Source organism: Hyposmocoma kahamanoa, unplaced genomic scaffold (genome assembly GCF_003589595.1).
Source record: "Hyposmocoma kahamanoa isolate Upper Pololo Valley unplaced genomic scaffold, ASM358959v1 64, whole genome shotgun sequence".
Lineage (NCBI taxonomy): Eukaryota > Metazoa > Arthropoda > Insecta > Lepidoptera > Cosmopterigidae > Hyposmocoma > Hyposmocoma kahamanoa.
In genome coordinates, this window is record NW_020653852.1 from 17,460,047 (window position 1) to 17,477,186 (window position 17,140).

At 33.7% G+C, this 17,140-nt stretch overlaps 2 protein-coding genes across 3 annotated transcripts in view; one reads left to right on the forward strand and one right to left on the reverse strand.

Annotated features, from left to right (window-relative positions):
- LOC113231147 (guanine nucleotide exchange factor subunit Rich) overlaps positions 1 to 8,542 on the reverse strand; it is a 60,578-nt gene extending 52,036 nt beyond the window's left edge. For both annotated transcript variants that reach the window (XM_026465339.1, XM_026465338.1), the window contains exons 1-5: positions 8,385 to 8,542; positions 7,260 to 7,367; positions 4,634 to 4,783; positions 3,730 to 3,913; positions 1,988 to 2,121 (exon numbers count right to left, since the gene is read on the reverse strand). In XM_026465339.1, coding sequence (XP_026321124.1) covers positions 1,988 to 2,121; positions 3,730 to 3,913; positions 4,634 to 4,783; positions 7,260 to 7,367; positions 8,385 to 8,525 — 717 coding nt within the window. In that variant the 5' untranslated portion in view covers positions 8,526 to 8,542. The remainder of the gene's footprint in view (positions 1 to 1,987; positions 2,122 to 3,729; positions 3,914 to 4,633; positions 4,784 to 7,259; positions 7,368 to 8,384) is intronic.
- Positions 8,543 to 11,037: 2,495 nt separating this feature from the next.
- Positions 11,038 to 17,140, forward strand: part of LOC113230919 — a 41,070-nt gene continuing 34,967 nt past the window's right edge. The window contains exon 1 of the mRNA XM_026465029.1: positions 11,038 to 17,067. Within this exon, the coding sequence (XP_026320814.1) occupies positions 11,123 to 17,067 (5,945 nt within the window). The 5' untranslated portion in view covers positions 11,038 to 11,122. The remainder of the gene's footprint in view (positions 17,068 to 17,140) is intronic.

A 17,140-nucleotide genomic window follows, 5' to 3' on the forward strand; every position in this document is an offset into this window, starting at 1 on the left:
CCTGAGGTAAGGTCTCATCATAACTAACACAACGAGCCCAAACTCGGTACACTTAGCTCTACTCGTTTATTGATTCCAGTTCCAGTCCAGTTCCAAATATACCTTCAGGTCACTCCATCAAGTCCGAAACGAAATGTAAATTTATAATCCGTAGGTAATTCAAGAAAAAATATAAGAAACTAAGTAAAATCTTACCTTGTTTGTCCGTAGTCTCGCACAAAACACGTAAAGTATCAAGTTTGGTATGCCAAATAGTTTGTTTTCGTACAGCGATCTTTTTCTACATGAGCTGTTGCTTACAAGCGACACAGTGTCCACTCACAACGGCGGCCGAGCGCAGACTAAATTTCATTACAAACCTTTGTGCAACAATAAATCACGACAGTGACCAGTAAAATAACCCTTAGATTCAAGCTTTTAAGATGCACGCGATAAAGCTAAATTCGTTAAAAAACTAAAATCGATTTGATTTTTTTCCTGAGACTATTTGGAACATTTTGGTAGTTCTTTCCGCCACATTTTTGAGTTGATCATGTCTGCTTACATAAAATATTTTTAAATAAATACATTTCTGTTATTAAATAGAAAAAAAATGTTCCTAAACTCAATACGATATCGTCAATTTTGTGTGAAGAGGTACCGGAAATGTTTTTTTACAATATTATAAATCAAAATTTTCTAATAAAAAATTGCGAAAGTTTGAAGATGAAGGAGTAATCTATCTGTGAAAATTATTATTTACATTTAGTTTAGTTTAGTTCTGCCGCAAAATGTACCGAAAAACTGCTTATTTTGGTCAGATTTGTAAACGCGTCCTTAAGACATAAATATTTTATCAAAGTCAAAGAATCGTTTATTCCATAGGTAAAATAAATTTACGCTTGAAAACGTCACTTTTAAACTACTGGAATTAGATCTAATTACCATAGCCATGGATACGGTAACTAGAAAGTTCAAATATTTTTATTATATTTTCTTATTTCAATGTTATTGGGTTATAATAAGCAAGAAAAATCAATGGCCACGGTAATTAGGCTGAGAACACTGAATGTGAGAATGGCCGTCAAACAAAAACAAAACTAGCGACATTTACAATTAAGTTGAACTTCGAGCACACACTGTCTTACCCTCAGATCTGTGTTGATTAATATCTGGGACATTAAGGAAACCCTTTAGTCAGCATAGTCTTTAATCAATTTTATTAGAGTAGTTAAATAGAATATTTATAACAAAAAGATGCCATTCTCTATATACAAAATGGCAACCTTTTAGGAGAGCGGTTTAAAGATTCTACGAACGAAATTGGTCGATAACTTATTTATGCTTAAATTGGAGAGTTATAAAATTTCACACATACGTAATTTGTTTCAAGTAGTTCCCATTATTTGTATGACTCTATGTGTGATAAAAGCACGTACGACGACGTATGATCACATATGGTTTTATTCCAACAAGGCTACAATACTATTCATTCAATAAACAAATAACTGACAAATGCACAATAACGTGTTATTATAATATGTTAAAAACTATCTTGGTAATATGCTTTACAATTGTGTAACAACCAAAATGTAGAACCATAGATTTGCATGCCCATATCGTACCACCGTTTGTGAGCCATATTGTACACAAATAATAACTAAATACGTCGGGATAGTGCAAATCCGCGTATGTAGTATTGGTAAAAAGCGCGTATCTTTTAGTGCAGATACGCGCTTTTTACCAAATTTTATAGGAGACGGATGTAACGTTATTACTTTGATATTTCAATGGCTACGACTTTCATGTCTGCACAGTAAGCATTAATTTGTATTATCTACGGACTGATAACAATAGATTCCGCTAATTTGGATGCCACGACATTTACGCGGATTTGATTTGGCCACTAAATAACCGAAATGGAAACTCATGATCAAATGCTAGTTACGCGTAATTGCACTATCCTCGACGATATCATTAAATTAATTAATTACTACAACCAACTTACATTAGGATCGAACTTGAGATTAGGTGCTGTGAGATAAGCTGCGCGGCCGTCATTCAACGTGATTCCGAACCCACACACTAGCGGCGAATATTCTATGTCGTTCACGTGCGTGTTATCTTCTAGGATCGGTTCCGCTATAAAATAATAAAAAAGATGTAAGAAAATGAATTCGGTCGACGTAAATAAAGCCCACGCACACTGAATATCTCAAGTATTATTAATAATAATAAAGATATCGAAATTTTAGGTTTTTGCAATTACTATACCTTGGCATTGAAAGTAAAATGGCGTATTTTCCAACAAACCAACCTTTCAGTCTCTTTAGGCAAGAAAGGAGGCAATCAGTCATAGTCATATCAGTAACATTGTAGAAAAAAAAATTAAATGTGGGTTATACCATTTTGCACTGACTGTTTCAAATATGGTCACGACTGATTGACTGCTTGAAAAACAAATAAGTATACGCGATCAAAAACAAAATGGTTTCATTTTCAATAATAACAATATTTATTCACTATCATATGAACAAGATTCTATTATCACTAGTTAAAGGTTTCCCATCATAGCATGACTTCTTATTACTTTCCTGATACCTCAGAATGGTTACAAACGTTGGACATTGTGAATATATTCGACTATGGAATCAAAAGAAAGCTCAAGCAGCTGACATTAAAGGAAATAACAGCTGAATTATAGAAATGACAAATTATACTTGTAATAGAACAAAATACTGCCTCAGTGACCGAACGGTTACCACGCCGGACTGCCACGCAAAGGTCCCAGGTTCGATTCCCGGGCCGGGAGAAATATTTGCATAGCTTACATTTATTTCTCTCGTGAGTTTGGGTGTAATTTGTGGTTGTCTATGGGTGTCCATGGCACCCGCAACACAGGGTGTTCCTAGTGCGGGGCTATGTTGAGTGAGTGCGTGCGTTATTATTATTATCATTATTACTTAGAATGCTTTTGTAGATTGCCTGGATATAACACGTAATCCATAATAAAATTATTAAATTACCGTTTTGTAAAACCTTGATATTTCAAGAGCGATCAAAATCAACTTGCGAGGTCTGAATCTGAAATACCAGGTTTAAGTATTTAAAAGTACTGGTATTTCCGATTAACATTCAACAATGCAGAATTTTGTATATGGGCAAAAAAGAAGAGAATACACTCAATTAAGGGACATGGAAAATATCCACGTACGAAAAATTTGTTTCAGAAAAAATATTTTTTATGAATATTTTCTAATTTTTCTGCTATATTTTTTAAATAAAAAATATATATTTTCTTCCATTTAAATGTTTTTGGACAATTACCCTACACTACGCTCAATACATTACTAAAAGACATTGTACAGAAAGTATTATAATATAATACAAAATCAGTTAAAGTTTAAAATCATTAAGTTCAAATTCTCTTTTTGACTATCACATGTCCTTTACAAAATAATACGTAAGAACATAATGCTGTGTAAAATGATGACTGAAGCTACATGTAAACCCGTTGTAGGGGTTGTAAATAAGTTACATTTCAAAAACACCACTGCATAATTTTTTTGTGTTGGAAAATAAATGAAACAATAAATTAACAATAGTTGCAGATTAACGCGTAATTTGCGTTTTCATGTAGTTGCTCCATTACTACTACGGCGCGTATACGCGCACATGACGCGCGTTTACGGTGCGTATACGCGCGTTGTCGACGCATACAAAATACGCCTTGAGCAGGCTCTTAATTACCTTTTGAAACTTGCTGATTAATAGAAAAGGGTATCCGTCCGAGGTCAAGGCAGTAGTCCCGATTCTGAGTCCCATCCCATCTATACCGCAGCAGGTGCGCTCGTGTCGTGCATACAAGAATCTCAGTGCCCGATATGCAGCACATACGAGTTATCTGACCGTCCCATATTAAAATTTCTTTCAACTGAAATTTAAAGAAAAAGACTTACCATCGTGCATCTCAAGTATTTTATTTACACAAATATCAGAAATATTTTACTGAATTGGATACTATATTGTAAAATATATTTTTTAATATAAGTAAAATATTCATATAGCGATCGATAGTTCTAAGTGCGAAAGAAAATACTTATTATAAAACAATTAAAACAAGTGTTCAATATTTTTTCATAAGTAATTTGCATCACGGAAAATTTAGTTCTGGCATAATAGAACCTTATAAGTCTTCCAACCCTGACATTGGCAAATCGTCGCGTAAAACGACGGAGCCACATCCACACAAAATTGACTTGAATTAGAACTGTATCAACCCGTACACCCGACCCACAATTGGAGCGCAAGTTTCCCAGGGTAAGCTGACCTACTCAGCAAGTTTGCAACATTAAAGTTTTATGAATTTTCTTGAGCATAAACTTGCTTGGATGTGATTGTTATCACAATTAAATCAACCAATATTAGTAAACTAAACGGTCCGGTATAGTGTAATAAGCCGTATTCCATAACTCTATGCAGCAGCACCTACTTTGCATGTAATAGTAAAGTGGATTAAAAAGACTTGTGATTAAAAAAGTACTAGTGTCCACGAGTTCAAATTCTCTAAGTAGGACGCATTCTTTCAAAACTGCTGAATTTTTGCAAAAAAAAAATCTAAAAATAAGAATCATATGTTATATTTTTCATTTACCAAAGTGATGTGTAGTGATGGTATGATTTCTTTCACAAATAACTCTGCTGAATCCCGGCGCAGACTAGCCGTTGGAGGGTCATATTGCTGATAAGCTGTCTGCTCACTCGCTGCTTCCACATTGTATAGAATCAGGTGGCCTTCTGATGTCTGCAAAATGTCCAACAATCACTAGTACAAAAACAATCTGCGCATTGAGGATTCATACAAATGAAAATAACTCAACATTTAATTAAAAAATTACATCACTACATCAATAAATTTATAGCACATTTACACATATTTTCAATCAAATTTCAATTGAATTTTAATCAAAAATTATTTCTGAATGTGCTAACCTTTGCTTTTTCAATAATCACACCATTATGTGATTTTATTTTATATTAGAAAACAAGGTTGGCACGATTAAATCATGATTTAAATCGTGCTTTAAATGAAATTATTTTTTCAATAAAATCAGTGATTTAACACACAATATTCAAATTTTTGTTTTTATTGAATTGATATTCAATAATTTTTTTGTGAAATTACTCCACTAGTTTGTTGTAATTATTAATACAAAGATCGAACTCTCAGAAAAAATTCAGTATTCATAATTATAACAAACTAGTGGAGTAATTTCACATAAAAATAATTGACTATCAATTCAATAAAAAAAAAATTAAAAGCAATGAATAGCGACATCTCTAGCCGGGGCTGGTAGCTGTAAAGGTATCTAACTGGGTGACGAAATATCATAGATTTCTCATAGGTGGGCACTACGGCTAAAAAGTCGTTGAAAAACCAAATACAAGGGTATGATACAAGCACATAGAAAAATTCGTGAGGTCCGCTGGTTCGTTCCATGGCTTAGTTGGTATAGCATCTGCCACGGTATGCTAGAAGACGTAGGTTCGAATCCGGCCGGATCGAAGGAATTATTTCTGAGTGTTCGATCGTTATATTAATAATTATAACAAACTAGTGGAGTAATTTCACATAAAAATAATTGTATATCAATTCAATAAAAAAAATAATGAAATACTATGAATAGCGACATCTCTAGCCGGAGCTGGTAGTTGTAAAGGTATCTAACTGGGTGACGAAACATCATAGATTTCTCATAGATGGCGCTAAGGCTAAAAAGTCGTTGAAAAACCAAGTACAAAGATACGACGCAAGTACATAGAAAAATTTGTAGGGTCCGCTAGTTCGTTCTGTGGCTAAGTTGGTATAGCGTCTGGCGCGGTATGCTAGAAGACGTCAGTTCGAATCCGGTCGGGTCGAAGAAGTTTTTTCTGAGTGTTCGATCTTTGTATTAATAATCATAACAAATGTGTTTAATTTTTTTTTTTTTTCACATAAATCAACATAAAATCAGACAAATATATTTTAAAGACTAGGGTCTTTTACATCTGAAAAATCAATATCATTATTATTAGAGATGCGCCGAGTACAATTTTTATCTAGTAACCGAGTACCGAATATTACTCGGTTTAATATTTGCCGACCCGAGTACTCGGCCGAATTATTCGGTTCATTACAACTGCAATGCGATGATCCTAGAAGTCCCATTGCTCCAGAATGAGACCGATATGTTAATGAAAGTTTATTGCCGCGAGAGCAGAGTCCATTCCAATGGTGGGCAGGGCATAAAACAAGATATCCAAAACTGATACAGTTAGCACAAGTGTTTTTATGTGCACCTGCAAACACTGTGTATAGCGAGCGGTTATTTTCCGAAGTGGTTAATGTGTATGAAGAAAAAAAGAACAGATTATTACCTGAATGCGCAGAAAGTCTTGTATTCCTACATCATAACTTGCCTTTGTTAAATTTTAAATATTAATAATGTAAACTTTCTTTTTAAATTACTAAATTGTTACAATTGTCTTGAATTTGTAGTAATAAATCTCTTTTGATCATTTTAATTATATTGTTGGTTTTACTTTATTATGTCTATAGCTGTAATGCTTTATTTTAATCAAGTACTCTTCTCATGAACCGAGATATTTGCCCGAGTACGAGTAGTAAAAAAAGTAGTAGATGAGTACTCGGCGCAACTCTAATTATTATATATTTAAACGAAAAACTAGCTTGCCGCGGTTAATTAACCTTTTTCATTACTATGTTTTACGCAAAAATATAGTTAAACAGTTTGATAAAATGATTAAATTAAAAAAATCGTGATTAATTAGGATGTAAAAAAAATCGTGCTTTATTAGATTTTTCAAAAAAAATCATGCTTTTTCCAACCCTGTTACAAAATCCTTTAGAGTAACAAAATTTAATGATAGAATTCTGGGGTACCACCCAGAACACGCATACCACAACTAATTTAGAAAAGTTTCCTGAAGTAGTCTGACTAAGAATCACAAGCACCAATAAAGGTAACTGCTGGGCAAAGGCCATAAAGTGTAGATTAAAATGCACTTCATAGCGATATTTAACCCATGTTAGTGTGTTGTTATAAGTGAACACCACCTTAGTGTTTTTCTTCTATTTATATTTTTCTACAGAGATTGCCACCCATAAAGGACTGTCTCGACCATCCCAAGGTTTTCTACACATGCATTCCATTTAGTGCAGTAAAATGTCATTTTTGTTTTCAATTACGTGGTAATCAGTATTTAGTTACAAAACTTACAGAGATGCATATCATTGAAGAATCAGGCTTCCATTCTACTCCGACATTGATTCCAAGCCTCTGCAGAGATTCCACACTCCTCTTGTGATACACTATTGGCACAGTTGGCTAAAATACAAGAGATTAAAATTAATTTACAAATGTTTATTTAATAGCGTGTTAATCACCTACTTTTGTATACCGACATTAGAAAGGTAAAACGTCTAACATGCATTTGGAAAAGGTTACATGAGAGCAATTTAAAATAACTTTTTTAAGAAAAAGAAATCATAACTCTTAATTTTATTTGTTAGATGGAAAAGTAGAAAGTTTCAGTATTTCTACATAAAAAAATTAGAGTTATGATTACCTTAAAAAAATTACTTATCTATCAATATACAGGAGAGCAATTGATATATTTATCAAATACACATTAAACATTTTACCTTTCCAGTTAGGTAGGACCTTATAAATGTTATAATTTGGGGATGTATTGCCAATAGAAGCTAAAAAAATCATATTAAGTCATACAAGCTGGTAAATAAAACATTTATGGACATTGATAATAATGCCACCTCTGATACTTTACCAATAACGAATATTTATACGGCAAATAGTAAGCCGCCTCTAGCAGCCAAAGAACAAAATACAATATTATCCAGTCACAAATGACCATGAACACTGTAAACACATGTGGCATATTATCAGCTATATTACTTACAAGCACAATTTATTCAAAGAGTTTTGCAAAATGTATAGACAATGTTTAAAAAGTTACTTAAAGATTACAAATGTAAGAAAACCATAGTGATAATGTACAGTCAACAGCACATCAAGCTGTACATTTTTGTTCAGCAACGCCTGTCATTGTGTACCTTTATGTGCTGCCGTCTGCACAATTCACAGAACTTTTTGAAGGAACCAGACTTACAAACAGTGTATACTATTTTATGGCTTCTAAAACATTAATTTAGAATAATGTCACTAAGCACAAAATGATCTTTTTTAAATGTGATTTGTTGAATATAAAATGTACATGTTTGTATAAAATTAAACCAATTTTCAACTATTGAGTTGATAACTGAGTTAAAACCAATGGTCAAAGTAATTGTATGGATTGATGACTATAATAACAAACGTATGCACCTTACAAAACCACACTGTGAGACAGTCATCGCTTAACGAAGCAAACAATATTTTATCCCTATTAGACACGATTTGTTTTATAATTTGATTATCTGCACCAACATTTTTGAGAACTTTGGGCCAACCTATTGGAAAGTACATTTTGAAACATATACATCGGCAACGCAAAATGAGATTATGGGAACAAATGACCAACTACTATCTAACTCGAAAATCCAAATAAAATATCATTTCAAATGAGAAATATAATAAAAATAAAGGCAAAATTCATGAAATACTCGTCAACAGCGATTATTTTTGACATTTGATGTCAAAAAAATTCCGGAACGAACATCGAAAATTAATAAACGATATAAAAAAGTAAATTAAGGAAGAAAATATTTGTGAAAGAGAATAGACATGAGAATTTGTTAATGTTTGATTATCTATCTCTTTTGCACAAATAATTACTGTAAATAAAAAAAATTGGTAATATACAAGGTGTCTTATAAGTCGACGCCAAGCCGGGACGGATATGTCATGAACGTAATTGCTTGTATAATACGTCTATGGTGATTGCCTACAAAAAAGCCCATGGTACTGTCAAGAGCACGTTAAGCTTGACACTTTGTACTTTGGACCTTTGTTATCGTAAGCGGCATAGAGTTGGATTTCAATCTTAAGTGTCAAGCTTGACGTGCTCTTGACCCTGTACCTGTACTAGGATAATATTCCCAACAGTTTTTTTTTATTATAGATTTAGTATGCATGACGATTTTAACGTTTTACACCTTTAACACCTTTGGTCGCGACTGTGCTCAAACTTAATAGTCTTTTTCTAACATTCTTTTTTTTTCATTATCTTAAATCAACCTGCTTTTTAATGGTCATTATTAGCTGAATTAAATTCCTTTCTAAAAGTTATTTTAAAAATATAGAGAAGTATGAAAAAATAAAAATATATTTTTTTAATTACTGAATGGGTGTAAGAAAATCAAAATGTATGACTCCGCATCTGCATTTAATTATAAAAACTTGTCTACTTTTTCATCTAATTGCTAAAAATAAATATGTACCTATTTACTTTAGTTACGGTTTAATTCAAAATTTCATCAAACAGATCGACATTACAGCCACAAACGGAATATTTGTTAAAGTCTGAAAAACCTAATTTTTCGTAATTTCAGTGTCTCAGATGATTTGTACCACTTGGGGTGATCGTTTCTAACTTCAAATCAAGGAATAAAACATTTCAAAATCATTTCAAAAACATTTAGTTTTTAGAACAATTGCAAAAAAGTTTTACATTTTTCACAGTAAATGTTCAAAAAGGCGTCTGCCGACCCTAATACACAGCCTGCACATCATGGACAGCAGCTAGGTCATATCGGTTGCACATTCCGCCTCGCTCCCCAGTCGCAGCAAACTGGTCCGACATAGCATCGTATAAACAATATGTACCGGCAAAACTGGTACCAAGTTTTAGATTAGTTATATCACAAACAACTAATTAATTACATTAAAAAAATAAGAGAATAAATGAGTATCAAGTGCTAGGCTTATATCATACTTATAGAATAACAACTAGAAATTTTAGAATAGCCAAATAATGATATAACTGTCTTTTCATTTTCCACCACGATAAATTTGCATTTAGCCCAACACGCACAAACAGCACTGATATTAAAATATTGCCAAATTGTTTTTTTTTTTAAATTTATTGCTGGCCATGGAAACAAAGTCCTTCAGTCGAAAACATAAAAATAATTATCAGTTTCTGTAAATATGGCCGCCACAAAAGAGGATAGGCAATTTGAGGCGGCGTGCTTGGATTGACTCGGGATTCCTTGGAACGGGCCGATACGGGTATTTTAATTCGAGATTCGTATAATTTCGCGTTTTAATCGTCGATTAAGGCACAATAGCACTATCCTATTCCACTTTAAACTAGATTTCACAAAATAATTGAAAGTCAAAATAAAAACGACACTTTTCCCTCCAAAAGGTCCAGAATCTCCTTGTAAAATTGGCGATTTTGAGTGTTGACATTTATCTGTTGTTTATATTATCGAATGTTATCTATTTAAATATATAGGGCCTAGTTGCACGCCGGATATCCGGTATCCGGCCAAATCACTATCCGTTTCATCTCTATTTAATAGACATCCTGTATTTTGCGGATGCTGAATCAAAATAAAGCCATTTAAAAATGATCATTACAGTTTCTATTTAACTCCAATATTAAAATTTGCCTAATTGACTATAAAATATTTTTGAAAATTATAAAAATTAACTTTCTACTACAATACATGTACACTCCTTATATAATAATTATAGATCTATACATTTTGGAGGGAATAATAATTATAAATTACTTGTATATCGGATCATAAGGATATTAATCCTAGAAATTGTGAATATCTACTTAATACTTGGGTCCTAGACCCCAAAAAATATATCATAGTCAGAAATGGCATACTTAGCCAGAAATGGCGTTTATGTTTTTGCTCTTTTACTCTAATCGTAACCTGAAGGGGACAAAACGAGATAAAAAATATATCATATTTAGATCACAATTTGCAATATTTTCACTTGGCAACTATGGTTTTTGTGAGTTGATGCTATAAAATCAACAAAAATTGTGATTTTTATGAAAATTTTCTCATTTATCGCCCGCAAAACTGTTAAATTACACAGTTTTCGTTGCATTAATATGTCTGTGTTATTTGTGTACGTTAAACCTGGTTTACGCGATCAAGATGTCGGAAGAAATTAATTTGGAAGCAAGCAGCAACCTCTGTACGACAGAAGACGCATTCGAACAATTTCAAGCCGCTTCTATTTACGAAGAAGAAGAAGAATTTATCACACTCTCCGATATAGTGCCGCCTACGCCAGCGGTTCCCGATTTGCATGCTGACTTAGGTGAGATTCCTTTCGCCGATGAAATTGAGTTAACGCCGTGTTCGGACAGTCAACTTAGCCAAATAAACAGTAAATCGGTACCGGATACTGAACAAATTACGTGCCCAGAAAATGCCGTGGACGTAGAACCAAAAGTGAATGAAGAAATTCTCACGCAATCGTCTAGGCCAAAAAGGGATCGAAAACAGAAATTACCTTACCCAGACGAAGATGTCTCATTATCTTTGGACGACGACAGTGCCCAAGGTTATCGCAAATTGCTTGCTCCAGTTCGTGGTCGAAGAGGTAGAAAACCTAAAATTGCCAAAACTAACCAAGACCAAAATGACATAAATCTGCCAGTGGTACTCGAGACTGACACCTCTTTGTCAAAAACACCAAAATTAACAAAAAGAGGCAGGAAAAAGAAAACTGTGAATATATCATCTGACTTAAAATTAGAAGAACCGGTAAAGAAACCATTAAAACAATATACACCTAAGAAAATGACACCTGAAGAAGAAACATCGGCATTGTTACAAACACTCAATGGACAAGAGAACATATCGGCCGAGTTAAGTCATGCTGATGACATACCAGCAGAGAAGAGTAAGGCAAAAAGAAAAAAAGTATCAACTCTAACTGATCAACAAAAACAATTGCCCCCTGTTGATTCTACAGCCACTGATCCAAAAGGGGATACTGTTGAAAGTGCTTTAAGTGAACTATTTGGCATTAATAATAATGATGCAACTGATGCCAAAACATCTGAGGCTCTTCCCAAGAAAGGGCGCACTAAAAGACAATCTTCGACAAGTACATCAGAACAACTGCTGGAAAATAAAAACAACACTTCTGACATTGGTGTAACTTTCACTGTTCCTAAAAAGCGTGGCCGCCCAAGAAAGAATGTTGAAAAAAAGGAGCCAGCTGATACTGACAAAGAGACTAATAAAGTCAATGCTTCTGATGATGATTTAGAGGATGACATGAGTTTAAGTACTTTAAGCCAAAAAAATTTTACTGCAAATCTACAGAAAGAAGTTGGAGAAATATCTGAAAATGTAAAAGTAGATGACTCTCAGGATAATGCAGATATTAAGACAAATGATTTAGCTTTAAATAAAATTGAGACAACACGCGAAGATGATTCTGAAGATATAGTAGTTGACGATAGTGACCCTCTGGAAAAACCTCCTTGTAGTGAGGATGACAATGAAACAAAGACAGTAGATACACTTGCTAAAAGGAGTTCCAAAGTTCCATTAAAGTCTGATTTCGAATATAATATTGACAACATTGTTAAAGAAAATATTAACGAAAATCAACAACAGGAGGAAGGAGAAGAGGCAGACAACTCCCTGCTAATTGAAGATAGTTCAAAAAGACCTGTGCGAAGGAAAGTGAAACAAAATACACATTATGAAGAAGAATCTGATGAAGATCCTTTTGCTAACATCGAATTATCTGATGACGATGAACCTAGAGGACGACGGAAACGATATTGTTCTGATGATGAATATGTACCAGAATTTAATGAAAGTAAAAAGAAACGAGGCAGAAAACGAAAGTCATATATCGACACTGACAGTGATTCGGAAGATTTGGATGCTGAAGATCTTGAACTTCCTGAAAGAAATAGTCGAAAAAGAAAAACATGTAAGAAACTAAAACAGGACATATTTCCCGATATAAATGTTACCACTATTTCTCCACAAATTAATTTACTTCAAGATGAAGACGATATTGAAGTTTGTTTACAATCTTCAATAATAAAAACAAATGAGGATACAAGTGAAAAATTGGGTTGGAGCTCCTCTGGCTCGCATGCATTCGAAAACTTTATTGCGAAGAAAATACAGGGAACTAATTTGCAAATAAAGAAGGTTTCTTCTAATGAGCCTTTACATAACACTCCTTTAGAAATTCCAGTAATTGACCCAGATGCAAAGAAATCTGTAGAAATTTGTACACAAACTAATATAATTGAAACCACAAACACTGAAGCGCAAACAAATACACCATATGAAGTTCCTATGACAAAAAATGTTGCTTTGACAACAATGCAATCTGAGAAAGCCTGTGAATTTCTACAAAATATCATTAAAACTACGTCTGAACTTGGTCAGTTAATGACTCAAAAATCTGAAGATTTCATCGCTAAGAAAATTAATACAAAAAACGTTACAGACACGTTTAAGATGGATTATTGCGTGCAGAAATCATTTTTATTGTTTAAACTGGCAAAAAGTAATTTGATCCAAATGGAGGAAGATTTAGCGAAACAATATGAAGAATTTTTGAAGGTTAACAATCTATCGGAATGTAGAGAGGAACTAAAAAAGGTTATTCCATCAGATAAAGTGACAGACAATGATAGTGATTGCGAAATTGTTGAAGAAACGCCATCGCCACTTCAAAAGAAAACTTTTCCGCCTAAGTTTAATCCCAAGACTGTGTTTCTCAATAAAGAGTTGTCAATCAAGATCGCAAAAAAACCGTCTGCAGCGACAAATAAAGCTAAAGCATGTAAAGATAAGCTTAATCTACAGGGTAAAAAATCTGTATGGCTTAGTAACTCTGTGATGGTGAAGAAAGTCAATCCTACGCAGTCTTTTTTAGCCCAGGACGGCCGAAATAAAAAACCTCCTGATTGTTATGTGACTAATAAAATGGTTCATGATTTTTTTGAAGATTATTATCGTCAGCAAGCTATAAAAGCTTGTGCTCCTTTTACATCAAAAGAGTGGCTTACTATTGATCAGAACTATATTTGTGCCTATTTCTTTGTAAAATCTGATAAGTTCAAAGAAAATACATCCAATTTCGACAATTTTAATGACAATTTCAATCACGAATCTGGTGAAGACAGTGATTCTGCAGAAGGTGGTATAAGTGAAGTTGCGAAAATTACAGTCACAAGAGAAATTTCAAGTCCTGCAAGTCTCTTATCAATATGCATGAAAACTCTCCAGAAACGTTTGACCATTTTGAATCACAGCAGAGTAGATAGTCATAGTCAAGAAGTAAGTAATCCTTTTGCTGACGTCACAATCCCCGAAAGTTTACTTCGGCTTTGTTTAAAAAGTATATCTGATTATTCTTGCAACACGTTAGAATGTTGTTCGTCCATAATGAATGTTAACATTGAAGATACATTTTTAACTGAAGAAAATTTAAATGAAGCCCATTTTTCAATAAGCAGTGGCAGCATACACGAAAATGAATACATCCCTGAAAGTTTATTTCGTCTCTGCTTAAATGTAGTAACAAAAAACTTTCATGATATTAAAAATGATCCTTTATCGTCCCTTCAAACTAAGTGTCATGAGCCTTTGGAAGACTTCGACGAAGATGTAATGTCACCTTTCTCAGAAAATAGTGTCGATTCGGGAAAAATTATGGACTATCGTGATTTGTTTCCTGGGCAGTTGAATCCGCGTGTTAATTATACAACAACACATAGCCCTCAACCCTTAAAAACATTGTGCTACAAGACACTCACTGATTTACTATTTGTCGCTACAGAAGTAGCAAATAATGAAGACGTTATGTTATTTTACTCCGACTCAAAAGAACAGTCTAACCAAAGACATTTCACAGAAACTAATATTGAACAAAATTATTGTAACAAATCAGTGCACTACAACTTTGACAATATTAAAATAATACCAATGCGTCTTTCTTCAGTTGCCAAAAACGGGATTAAATCGTTGTTCCATTTATGTGTCAAAAAAATGCAAGAATTTCTATCATCATCTTATTCTAAAATCTATGTTGATGATGATACAGAACTTAAGAAAACTATGCCTTATTATACTCCAAAATCATTAAAAATCATTACCCTGGAGTTCATTTGCGATATTCTTTGCAACAACGCAGATGATAAGCTAAAAGAATGTCATATTTCTTATAAGGAAACACCCGAATTGACGCCGGTAGTTGTATATGATGTGAAAAAATTAGCCACCATTTGCTTGGAAACTATATTATTACTCACCCATTATAGTATTAACAAGAACTGTGTCCAAAAAACTTCAGAGTTGACAATAAATTCCGTAAACACCTTGACAGAAGAAGCATTTCACAACATTGAAAACGTTTATGATCGAGGTTGTGAAGAAAATTCTCCGTTTGCTGAAGATGGAGAAGCAAATTTTTACGACGAAGATGGATTTGATCCTATATTCGATGAAGAACTCAATGCAGGAGACATACATTCTGAAACAAATGAAAATAACAGTTGGGCAACCCAGGTGCAAATGAAGGAATTAAAATCCTGTATTCTTAAAGTCAATAGTCAGAAGCAAACAAAAGATGACGAGAGCTGTGGTGAAGAAGAACAACCAATTATTATGCAAGTTAAGCTTGAACCTTTAGAATCGATGGAAGAGCAAAATGAGTGTGAAAATCCAATACATCCTGTTATTGTTAAGACAGAACCTGCCCTACCCCCTGATGAAATGATTTCTATTCCTGAAAATATAGTTACTAAGCAGGAATTTCAAGACGATACCCATGCAAGAGATGTTTTACAGCGCTATGATAGTTCGTGTTTTGACGTGGTTGCTTTTGAAAGGTTCGTTAGCACGAACAAATTAATGCACCCTTTAAACGAACCAAATGACGAAATTTTTAGTCAAAGTGCTTTAAGGATTCGAAGACAACACGATCCGGATTATATCAATGAGTATGATCCCAGCATGAGCTTACTAATACCGCAGACTTTTGAGCCTTTGAATATAGAAACCGCTAAGGACAAGCTTATGGAAAGTAGCACGGATGATGAAGCACGCAATGCTAATAAAATTGCAACAAAGAAAAAACATGAAAAAAGAGGCAGACCTAGGAAAAAGACTGTTGAAAAACAGTCAAAAACACACATAGCTGAAAAACAATCAAAAACACAGGCAGCTGAAAAACAATCAAAAACACAGGCAGCTGAAAAAAGTAAAGAAAAACCTGCACCGCTTCCACCACTCCCTCCTCTTAATGAACTGGCAGTGTTGACCAGAAGGATGCGAGAAAAAATAAGACAAGAAGAAAAGAAAATTGAATCTTCTGATTCTGAGAATGAAAATGTTCCACTAAGTGTTAAGAAAAGTAAAGATAAAAAAGCAGGCAATGAAAGTGTAAATACTCCCAACAATAAAAAAATCACAGATGAAGATATTCAATGCAATGATATTGACTCAACTGAACAAATTGAAACGCCAAGTGATGAAGTTATAGCAGACACCGACAGTCTAAAAAGCTTTACGGGATTCTCTGCTGTAGACCAAAACGCAGTTGCAAGTTATCAAAAATATATGAAGTTTGTATACGATAAAATTATGCCAAAGGATGCTGAGGTAAGTGAAAACAAAACTACCTCAGCAAATGTATCGACCGCCAACGAATGTGGTAGTGATAGAGCTGAATCTCCTCTAATCAATTTTGAAGACCCTGTGGAAATGGTAGAGTGTGAGCCTACCATGCCAATTTTCGATGAAAATGAAATGAGAGTAAAAGTACATAAAAAAACTAAGGCCAAAGCTGTGCCGGAGGCTGAACAGAGCACAAGCAACGTAGATGTACATAAAAACAAAGAATTTCAAAAAAAGGGACAAATAAATGAAGTTCCTGATTCAGAATATATAGAACGCGATGGTTGGAATTGTTATCCAATCGCTAAAAACGAAACAAAGCTTTACCAGACCCCTATGTTAATCTTGGAAAAATTGCCAGAAAGTTTTGTAGAAACATATTTCCAATACCAAAACATCTCGAGTTTTCATAAGGAGGACGAAGAAGTGGATCGGTAAGATTTATTTCAATTTATTTTCGTATATTTTTAAAATCATTGTTTAATTTATATTTACTTCTTTTTTCAG